The sequence below is a fragment of the Mirounga leonina genome, unplaced genomic scaffold (genome assembly GCF_011800145.1).
Source record: "Mirounga leonina isolate KUSES-001 unplaced genomic scaffold, KU_Mleo_1.0 Mir_92, whole genome shotgun sequence".
Taxonomy (NCBI): Eukaryota; Metazoa; Chordata; class Mammalia; order Carnivora; family Phocidae; genus Mirounga; species Mirounga leonina.
The window spans coordinates 25,946,820-25,958,742 of record NW_023270852.1 but is presented as its reverse complement, the minus strand read 5'-3'; the positions used below and the strand labels follow the sequence as shown (position 1 = coordinate 25,958,742).

General features: G+C 38.4%; 1 protein-coding gene across 3 annotated transcripts in view; it reads right to left on the bottom strand.

The window, feature by feature from the left end:
• Positions 1-8,778: 8,778 nt before the first annotated feature.
• The window catches only part of EED (embryonic ectoderm development), a 29,575-nt gene continuing 26,430 nt past the window's right edge, over positions 8,779-11,923 (bottom strand). For all 3 annotated transcript variants that reach the window (XM_034994978.1, XM_034994977.1, XM_034994979.1), the window contains 3 exons: positions 10,446-10,604; positions 9,674-9,747; positions 8,779-9,111 (listed from right to left, as the gene is read on the bottom strand). In XM_034994978.1, the coding sequence (XP_034850869.1) occupies positions 8,985-9,111; positions 9,674-9,747; positions 10,446-10,604 (360 nt within the window). In that variant the 3' untranslated portion in view covers positions 8,779-8,984. The remainder of the gene's footprint in view (positions 9,112-9,673; positions 9,748-10,445; positions 10,605-11,923) is intronic.

Below are 11,923 nucleotides of genomic sequence, written 5' to 3'. Positions count from 1 at the left end.
AATCACATGAAGAGATGATTTCCTTCTGCACATAGACATAACTGAAAGTGACACCTGAAGTTGTAGCAACCAACCATCCTGGAACTTCAAAAACAACCCGGCAAAAAAATTTTATACAAAATTTTAGCACTTTAAATTTTAAAAATTTTAGCAGTTTTAAATTTTGCCTCAAATAAAAAAAAACAAATAATGGCCAATACTCAAAATCAATGACTTTCTGACAACCTACAATGTAATGGTTTTGGAATTAAACACATACACACTCCCTCAACTTGTTGCACACAGTATAACAGAAATCACCCACCTTGTTAAATTTCACATGAGCCTGGGGTAACTGAAGCAGGGAAAGTGAAATGAGTCTGCTTTCATTCATCTAAAGTTTTGTTCTGTATCAGAAAAGAACCACAAAATACCAAGAATCTTTTTAGAAATCCATCAGTTCAATACCAAAATGATAGTCATTTTCTACCTAACAGGGGAAACCCCCAGGTAATAAATGAAAGTAGGGGAAGTTACAAATTTTATAGTGTTATAGCTATATTTTTTTTTAAAGATTTTATTTATTTATTTGACAGAGAGAGACACAGCGAGAGAAGGAATACAAGCAGGGGGAGTGGGAGAGGGAGAAGCAGGCTTCCTGCCGAGCAGGGAGCCCGATGCGGGGCTCGATCCCAGGACCTGGAATCATAACCTGAGCCGAAGGCAGAAGCCCAACGACAGAGCCACCCAGGCGCCCCTAGAGCTATATTTTATGGTTAAAGAGACCACCTAGCACTTTTTTTTAAAAGATTTTATTTATTTATTTTGACAGAGAGAGACAGCGAGAGAGGAACACAAGCAGGGGGAGAGGGAGAGGGAGAAGCAGGCTTCCCGCTGAGCAGAGACCCAATGTGGGGCTAGATCCCAGGACCCTGGACACCTAACAACTGAGCCACCCAGGCACCCCCCCTTTTTTTTTAAAGTAAGCTCTACATCCAACATGGGGCTTGAACTCATGATCCTGAGATCAAGAGTTCATGCTTTACCGACTGAGCCAGCCAGGAACCCCTAATGTGGGTTTTGCTCTCAATCTCCTTGGTAAAAACCCTCTAGACTAATTTCCCCTAGATCAGTGTGTTTCAGACTGTAGGTTGAGATGATTATTAGGTTGTGCAATCAACTTAGTGAGTCACAACCGCATTCCAAAAAAAAAAAAGAAAAGAAATAGAAAATGTCAGAATACTTTATACATGGTAAATATATTGTTTCATGGAACTTCTTGTTTTGGTTATATATATATATATGTTCGTGTGATTGGGATATTATAGTCTATTTCTTACCATGGGTGGCATTAAAAAAAAATTTTTTTTTAGGGCGCCTGGGTGGCTCAGTTGGTTGAGCGACTGCCTTCGGCTCAGGTCATGATCCTGGAGTCCCTGGATCGAGTCTGGCATCGGGCTCCCTGCTCGGCGAGGAGCCTGCTTCTCCCTCTAACCCTCCCCCCCTCATGTACTCTCTCTCTCTCATTCTCGCTCTCTCAAATAAATAAATAAATCTTTAAAAAAATTTTTTTTTAAACTACTGTCCTAGATGATGCAATTAAGCAGAATGACTATCTCCTTTGCCTCAAGTGAGAGTTTTAATTCTTAAAGCACTTCTGGACAATCTGACCATCAGTTCTTTAGACCTCTGCCCTTCTCAGGCATTTCTTAAAACAAAAACAAAAACAAAAACAAAACTTTAAAATCATTTAATTTCTATCCAGCCCCTTTCCAATATTCTGTAGGATTAAAGTCACATCCCAATCTTTTCTTAGCCAATTTTGTTTTCCCAAGGCTTCATTGTACTTGTCATCTCTACAACAGAAACCATCTACTCTGCTTCATAGATTTCTTCAGACTCAGGTTCCTGCTCACAGAGCACAATATGGCTCCCAGCCTCTGCCTTATTTCCTATTGCTGAAATTGTTATTTTTCTTTTGGGGGCAAATGTGGAGAGAAGGGGAGAAGGTGGAGAATCATTCTATTCATTTTATTTTAAAGGACCAAAGAAGACCAAGATAGAGCCAGAAAGAGACTGATAACAAGACTAAATAGTTTAGAAAAGAAATGAGAACCTATCAACAGAGTTGTCAGTGCCAGAAGGAGCTTCTAAGAAAAGGGAGGCACAGGACCTCAGGTCAGCCCCAGGCAGGATCAGCTTCACAGGTGTGTGACCAATGCATTAAGTAGTACGGGGCCCTGGGCTCAGAAAGAACCCATGCTTAGTTCAAAGCCTCCTCTACTCCCATCTTGACATTCTTGGTAATTTTTTTTTTTTAAGATTTTATTTATTTATTTGAGAGAGAATGATATAGAGAGAGAGCATGAGAGGGGGGAGGGTCAGAGAGAGAAGCAGACTCCCTGCTGAGCAGGGAGCCCGACGTGGTACTCGATCCCGGGACTCCAGGATCATGACCTGAGCCGAAGGCAGTCGCTTAACCAACTGAGCCACCCAGGCACCCTCTTGGTAATTTTTTTTTGAACTTGCATTTTGTAAGTCCAGTGGGACAAGGCAGCATGTATGTGAAGAGGGGACTTGTGCAATATGCGTATCTGTCTACTGTTCCTTGCCTCTCTATTCATATGTAGCATTTTCGATTCTCCACGAGCAAAGAATTCCATTATAAGATTCAAAATGAGTGCAAGTGTGTTTCATCTATAATTGAGTGGGCAGGGGTCTGACAACCCCAAGAGGCTATGCTTTCAGTTTGAACCAGAACTTGATTTAAACAAAGAAGACAAAGCATTTTAAGAAACTCAAACAACTAAGGAACGCTATTCTTGATTATGTTACTTCTTTACTTCCTTGTGTTAGTCAACCATTTATACAGACGATGACACAGAAGAAAAGGGAAAGATAAGGCAATGGATGGTTGTTTACCTTTATCCTAAAATTAGTAGGTCAAATGCAGAGAATGTTGGTAGAATGTGTGATATCAAGAAGTGAAATAAAAGTTTTGTCCTGCATTTTCACTGTGCTGGCAAGAACTAAATACACATGAAAGTATGAGTTACAAAATACCAGTTGCAAAATTTCAATAGGAGTTAAATGCTTTTATGTTTGCATTGGAAACTGTCATCATACAATATGAAGATGAATGGTAAAATTCATGCTAATATGCAATCTTAACTTAGGATGGCGTTTTTAGTTAGAATAGCATTAAAAGCAAATATAAAAATATTATAAGTTGAGAAATCACAAAAAGAAAAAAGCTTTTGTATTTTTCAGTACCTTTAAGGGCACATTTCTCCTGCTTTTTAAACAAGAGGCTTGCATCTACGAAAAACCCACAGCAAATATCATTCTCAATGGGGAAAAACTGAGAGCTTTCCTCCTAAGGTCAGGAGCACGGCAGTGATATCCACTCTCACCACTGCTATTCAACATAGTATTAGAAGTCCTAGCCACAGCAATCAGACAACAAAAAGAAATAAAAGGCATCCAAATCGGCAAAGAAGTAGTCAAACTCTGACTCTTTGCAGGTGATATGATACTTTATGTGAAAAACCCCAAAGACTCCACCCCAAAACTGCTTGAACTCATACAGGAATTCAGTAAAGTGGCAGGATATAAAAATCAATGCACAGAAACCAGCAACGAGACAGAAGAGAAATTAAGGAGTCGATCCCCTTTACAGTTGCACCCAAAACGATAAGATACCTAGGAATAAATCTAACCAAAGAGGCAAAGAACCTGTACTCAGAAAACTATAAAATACTCATGAAAGAAATTGAGGAAGACACAAAGAAATGGAGAAACGTTCCATGCTCATGGATTGGAAGAACAAATATTGTGAAGATGTCAATGCTACCTAGAGCAAACTACACATTCAATGCAATCCCCATCAAAATGCCATCAACTTTTTTCACAGAAATGGAACAAATAATCCTAAAATTTTTATGGAAGCAGAAAAGACCTTGAATAGCCAGAGGAATGTTGAAAAAGAAAAGCAAAGTTGGTGATTACAAAGCTGTAATCATCAAGACAGTATGGTACTGGCACAAAAACAGGCACATATCAATGGAACAGAATAGAGAACTCAGAAATGGATTCTCAACTCTATGGTCAACTAATCTTCGACAAAGTAGGAAAAAATATACAATGGAAAAAGGACAGTCTCTTCAACAAATGGTGTTGGGAAAATTGGACAGCCACATGCAGAAGAATGAAACTGTACCATTTCCTTACACCACACACAAAAATAGACTCAAAATGGATGAAAGACCTAAATGTGAGAAAGGAATCCATCAAAATCTTTGAGGAGAACACAGGCAGCAACTTCTTCCAGGACACATCGCCAAAGGCAAGGGAAACAAGGGCAAAAATGAACTATTGGGACTTCAAGATAAAAAGCTTTTGCACAGCAAAGGGAACAGTCAACAAAACCAACAGAATGGGAGAAGATATTTGCAAATGAGGTATCAGATAAAGGGCTAGTATCCAAAATCTATAAAGAACTTATCGAACTCAACACCCAAAGAACAAAGAATCCAATCAAGAAATGGGCAGAAGACATGAACGGACATTCCCGCAAAGAAGACATCCAAATGGCAGACACATGAAAAAGTGCTCAACATCACTTGGCATCAGGGAAATCCAAATCAAACCCTCACCAGGTGAGATACCACCTCACACCAGTCAGAATGGTGAAAATTAACAAGTCAGGAAACAACAGATGTTGGCAAGGATGCAGAGAAAGGGGAACCCTCCTACACTGTTGGTCGGAATGCAAGCTGGTGCAGCCACTCTGGAAAACAGTATGGAGGTTCCTCAAAAAGTTAAGAATAGAGCTACCCTACAACCCAGCAATTGCACTACTAGGTATTTACCCCAAAGATACAAATGTAGTGACCTGAAGGGGCATCTGCACCCCAATGTTCACAGCAGCAATATCCACAATAGCCAAACTATGAAAAGAGCCCAGATGTCCATTGACAGATGGATAAAGAAGAGGTGGTGTATATATATACAATGGAATACTATTATGCAGCCATAAAAAAAATGAAATCTTACCATTTGCAACAACGTGGATGGAACTAGAGGTTATTATGCTAAGTGAAATAAGTCAATCAGAGCAAGATAATTATCATAGGATCTCACTGATACGTGGAATTTGAGAAACAAGGCAGAGGATCACAGGGGAAGAGAGGGAAAAAAATGAAACAAGAAGAAACCAGAGAGGGAGACAAACCATAAGAGACTATTAATCTCAGGAAACAAACAGGGTTGCTGGAGCGGAGGTGGGTAGGGGCATGGGGTAATTGGGTGATGGACTGTGGGGAGGGTATGTGTTGTGGTGAGCGTTGTGTATTGTATTTAAGACTGATGAATCACAGACCTGTACCCCTGAAACAAATAATACATTATATGTTAATAATAATAAAATAAATAAACAAGAGACTTGCAATTTCATTTTTCAATGGGCCCTGCAAATGACCACTAGCACCCTGTTCCTCTGGAATTATTCTACATTTCTTTCCCAAAGAGCTGGGTGTGGGGTCCATCGAAGTACAGGGGGCTCCAGGAAGACTTCATTCTGAAATCCATAGACAAGAATTCTGTGACACTCACCCAAGCTCTGGAGCCTATCATGACTTTGGCTCTCTTGGAGGGAATGAGCATTATCTTGACCTACATGGACAATGTCACAGTGCTTAATACCTCCACGTTAACACATACATTTGTTTCCCACTTTTCGGTTGGAGATCCAGGTGAGCTAAGTATGCACTTTCTAAAGTGTCCTCACTATTCAAAGTGCACTTTCTAATCCAGAAAGAAAATAGGTTACATGATGTGGAGTTACATAGAGAATTTGTGGCTCATCCTAGCACTGGAATGAATACTTGTAGTGAATGATGGGAGTTTAGATCAAGCACCAGGCTCTGGGTAGACCCATAGGGATGCCAGTCTTTGGTTCCTACCCAAGGCCTTCCAAGTCTATTATAATTCAAATTGTTCTGTAGAAGGGCTTGGAAGAACTTGCTGTCCTGGTGAGCACCCTACGTCACCACAAAAGGCTGCAAGAGGGATATGGCATCAGCTGAGGCCCCTTGTCAAGCTTGAGATCAACTGGGGTGGGGATTTTTCTCAGGACTTAATAGTTTGGGGCAAAGTTCTGGCCTGGGGGGTGACTAAACAGACTGGCACATTAGTGGCTAGGACTGCAATGGAAGTGGTAGACATAATGGTAAAGAACATGCCAGAACCACCATCTCTCTTCCTGCCCACTTGACACTCAGGTATCATGGTTTATTTACTTCAAGTATTGCCTTGCCTTCCTTTTTTTTGATTAAGCAATTACCACTGGACCTTTTCATTTTATGCTTTATACTTTGTAACTCCTCATATTCTCAATTTCCTTCTCTTTAACACATTCCAAGTAATTTCTTAGGCTCTCTTCCAGTTCACTTATCTCTATTATGTCTAATCTTACATTCACTTTTACTTCAATCATTTTTCACTTCTGAAAGTTCTAGTTGTTTCTTTTATAAATCCTCCTGGTTAGTCTTAGTATTCTCTAATTGCTTATTTTTGTGACTGCAACTTTTATTTTCATTCATTCAAGTATTTATTGAGTACCTATGTGCAAGGCACTGTTCTAAGTGGTTATACCAGCAAAATAAACAAACCACAATCCACTCTTATAAAAGACTACACCCCAGTGGGAGTAGAAATACAACTAACCAAAGTAAATTATGTAGTATATTAGATGATCATTGAAATGTTCAGTAAGAAAGCCAGGAAAGGGTGGAATATAGGTAAAAAGCAGCAATTTTAAATGTGGCTCTTTTACATTTTCTGATAACTCCAGTATCTGAAGTCCTTGGTGGTCTATTATGTACCGTTTCACCTATCAGTCATAGCATGTGTCATTGCCTATCTGGTGATCTTTGTGAGCTATTTGGCTGACCTAAATTTTCAACCACCTTAGGGGCCTCCTTAAGTGTTTAGTTTCAATATCTAGTATCCATAGCAAGAGTGGGCAAAACTAGTTTATGAAGCAAATATGGCCCACTCTGTGTTTTTGTTAATTTTATTGAACACAGCCAGGCCCATTCATCTACGTAATGTCTATAGTTGCTTTCACACTATAGTAGTAGAGTGAATGTGACAGAGAATGTATGGCCTCCAAAGCCTAAAATATTTACTACCTAGCTGTTTACCAAAAAAGTTTGCCAACTGCTTATCTACAGATATACACAGGAATTAGTAACAAAAGTAAAATGGGTACCAACATACACTGTTGGAGCAAGTGAATCTGGTACAACCTTAATAGAAATACCGTTTCATTGACTAATTCTGAAAGATGAGTGTGGAAATAATCAGAGGGGTACACAAAGACTTGTATCCTGTGCTAGAAGTCTAAATATTGTTTATAATAGCAAAAACCAGAAGCAATGAACACATCCAGAAAGGTATTAAATACTGGTGTGTTCATGGAAATGCGTAAGATTTATAAACACAAGGCTCATGAATCTCACAATCTGATAAAATTCAGTCTTAGATTCTACCCAGCACCCCTTATTTTACTTCCTACCTTCTGATTTACTCGTGTTTTCCTTATTCCCTCTTCTTTAGGTCAACTCCTCCACATGTCATGTTGGTTCTCTTTGGGGATTTTCTGGTCTTTTTTTTTTTAATAAAGATTTTATTTATTCGAGACAGAGAGAGAGAGCATGAGCAGAGGGAGAGGGAGAGGAGAAGCAGACTCCCCGCTGAGCCAGGAGCCCAACATGGAACTTGATCCCAGGACCCTGGGATCATGACCTGAACCAAAGGCAGATGCTTAACCATCTGAGCCACCCAGGTACCCCAATTTTCTGGACTTTTTTATCGGTCTCATTCTTGCTGTTTCTTGTTCATAAATATATACAAAGCACCTTATGTTTGGAACAAAAAGACCCAACTACTCTCAAGTCTGATTCCCTCAATCTACTTATTTCTCTTAACCAATACATTTCTAGAAAAGCAGACATAACACTGTACATACTCCCCATTTCTTTCATTTTTCAATTGCCTGCATTCAAGCTTCTCTGTCCTCTTCTCACTTGCTCTAATGGTAATTATTTCCATTAAGATTTCTAATGGTCGGGTGCCTGGGTGGCTCAGTGGGTTAAGTGACTGCCTTCAGCTCAGGTCATGATCCTGGAATCCCAGGATCGAGTCCCACATCAGGCTCCCTGCTCAGCAGTGAGTCTGCTTCTCCCTCTAACCCTCCCCCCTCTCATGCTCTCTCTCAAATAAATAAAATCTTAAAAAAAGATTGCTAATGGTCTAGCTGCAAACCAAATAGCAGCATTTTTTTTCAACTGTGTGGAAAGCTTAAATCATTGTATGTGCCAACTATAGAATTTTAAATATAATTACTATCAAGTTATTACAGAAGAAATACAAAGACATAGTTAATACAATTTCCAATAAAAAAAAGTAACAATGTATTTAGGGTTTAGTGTATGTCAAGTACTGTTCCAGCTGCTTCACTTGTTTAATCATTTGATCCTTAATAACCCTATGAGGTAGGTATTCTTATCCATGTTTCACATACAAAGAAACTGAGGTAGATGTTCAGTTATTTAGCTCAGCTCATAGTTGCAGAGCCAAGACTTAAATTCAGCTTAGTTCTAGAGCTTACACTTAATCACTACATTATATAGCTTTCTTCAGTTAAAAGAACTACAAAAATGGTCATTAACAAAAAGGGCGTACTTTTATTACTTTCAACATTTCTTTTTATCACAATGAAAATAAACACACAGCTTTACAAAAATAAATTTTTATTAAAAGCAGTAGAGTCTGAGCAGGAGACAGTACAAAGAATGTAAACAATGTAAACACTACATTCAGCTCAGCCTGATTGAATGCTGAAAGACAACTCTAAATGCTCTATGTGCCCTTACTAGCAAGATACAGTAATTCTATTATACACAGAAAACACACACTAATTTTGATTAAGAAAAAGTATTTTATCGAAGTCGATCCCAGCGCCAAATACTGGCATCATCACAAACAGCTATAAGAATACTGCTATCTCTGCTAAAACTGGTTTGTCGAATAGCAGCACCACATTTATGATGAGTCAGTGTTGTACATCTAGGAAAAAACAAGACAAGAGGTTAAATGCCATTCATAAAAAATGTATCAAATTAAACCAGTGAATTAGAAAACAAACAGATGTTCCAAGTCATATGGAAAGCATTTAAAACATCACTGAGAGCTCAATTTCTAATTTCATAAAATTTGGGTATATTTTATATTTTAAAAAAAGAAGCAACCTGTCAAAGTACTCACGATAAACAGTCATTATGAGAATAAAAAGTATTTTAAAATAACTGAGCCATGTAAATGTTAAAAATGATTTAAGAATGGTAGTTCAAGTATCAATTACTTCTATCTATTGGCATAACATTTGAGAAAAAGGCAGAAATTATCAATAAAAATTTCTTTAAAAAGATTTTATTTATTTTTACGAGAGAGAAGGCACACAAGCAGGGGAGGGGGGCACGTAGGAGAAGCAAAGACTCCCCACAGAGCAGGGGGCCTGATGCAGGACTTGATCCCAGGACTCTGGGATTATGATCTGAGCCGAAGGTAGCTGCTTAACCGACTGAACCACCCAGGCATCCCTAATCAATAAATATTTCTAAATACTTACTTGGCTTTATGAGGATCCTCTACTTCTAAATCCCAAACATAAAGTTTGCCAACCTGATTGCCCAATGCAAGCATCTGTATAAACATATTTTTAAAAACACCGAATTATTAAAATAGGTACAGAGCCTTCAAGCATTCCTAAGACATATTCGTATTTCAGAAAAACCTCAGCTCCAGCCTTTGGCTATGCTCATGGTTGGTTCTTTGCATCTTATATTTCTGATTTTTAATGGGGTAACAGCAACTAATACTTCAGAGGTATCCTGAGTAAATTAGAAGGCATTCTGCAAACTTACAAAGGACTTTACAATTTACATTGTTAGCATGTACTCTTTATTCTATTCTGCCTTAAAGAATTATAGCAAAAGCTACAGACAGCTCCTCCACAGTTTTCTGATAGAAATAAATACCCAGGTAATTTGTTACTACAAATTCCTAACACCAATCTCTTTCAAATTTTAGATAACTAGTAGTTTGCCCCATCTTCCATGTTGATTTTTCTCCAAGCTTTTCTACAAAAAAAGCTACCTTAATAACAGATGTTATGGAAAGCAAGCATCTCACTGCCACCATTGACACCTGTCAACTGCATTTATACTAAGCATTGCAGATGGTATGCAGAACCACAAAGGTAGAATAAATAACATCACAGGCCAAAGTAATCAATATAAAATATCAAGGCAGATTCTTAGAGGAAACTGAACATGGATGCACAACAGAGAAAAGTGAAATTACAATGGTCTTAAGTTTAAAATGTAAAAATATGTTGCTACCTTTTGCCAGAAATCCATAGAAAACCTCATGTACCAAATGTCACACTGGCTGTAATCGAATCGCCCAAGAATAGTCACATTAGACTCACTGGGTTTAATTTTATCTATATCATCTTCCATTTTGCCAGGTTTCCAGCACACAATGGCATTTTCACAAGACTTTAAGAGAGAGAAATGAGAAAAAAAGAAATGTTACATATAGAACTGAATTTTAAATATTAAAAACAAAGCTCTTTTTTATTATTTTTAGAATCAACGGTCTTAAAACCTGGTTATCCATCTACTAAATACAGTGATATACATTCATTTATATTACAGATCATTATATTTATAGAGTCAATGTCCACACTTGAGGACAAGAAGTCGTATTACAACAGAATTTAACAATATTCAAAAGCGTTATATTATCTGGAATCTCATTTTGAAGTCACAATTTCTCTTCTAAACCAAATCCATCTCTAGATACTGTGGCACCCAGAAACCGGAGTGTTTTATAACAAAGGTAAATTACAAAAACCCTATACAAATGCATGGCTCTTCAATATGGCCCCTGCTTAGAGGCCTTAAGAGATCAGATTATATAGAAGGCAATAAACTCAGGGGTTTTAACATCAAGACATTGATATGGGGATAGGACTGAACTAGACTAAGTTACACTACACCTTCCTATTCTAGTATCATTGTCTTTGCACACATTCTAGTTAAGCAGCAAGTGATAAGGAACACAATGGAAGAAAAACTGCAACACAGTGGGCACTATTCGTATTATACGTCAGTGGTGTGCCAACTGAGGGACATTTTGCAATGTCCCTGCCCTTTAGTAGATTAGAGGCGAGAGATGCTGCTGGATGGCCCCTCCCAATTAAAAAAAAAAAAAAAAAAGAATGATCTAGCCCAGTATCTCAACAGAACCTGGACTGAGAAACGCCTGTGTAGGGAAGAGTGCCTTCTGGAGTTTACATGACACAGCCTACATAGTCCCGTGGGGCAGCTCTATCCGGTTCACTGACATACGAACAGTTTAACAGCAGGGCCACAGGAAGATTAGGGAGGGGAAAACACCCCTCCCCCCGTTTTTCTTCTCTTGTCTTTTTAGATTATATAAAATCCCAGGGCTATATATCTGATACACAAGTTCTTTACTGTAAAGTACCTTAGATTAGAGATCACCTACTTTGATGACCTAACTAAATGCACAATTGGATTGACAGCCTGTAGACTTCCCTCAAAAGACTCATCTTGGTCCCAACCCCACTGAATCAGAATTCTCTACAAGGTAAGGCTGAAGCAGAACAATTATGACATAGTTCTTCAAGTGCCTGTCACCGATTACACTGGTAAAGGATCCTTAATTAGTAGAGTCCCCTCATGAACTAAAACTTAAGGAGGTAAGGAGAATTTGTTCGCTGTAATTGATGACTGCACTTGAAAAATCATCTAGAGAGCTTTTTAAAATTACGAATTCCCAGGTCCTTGTG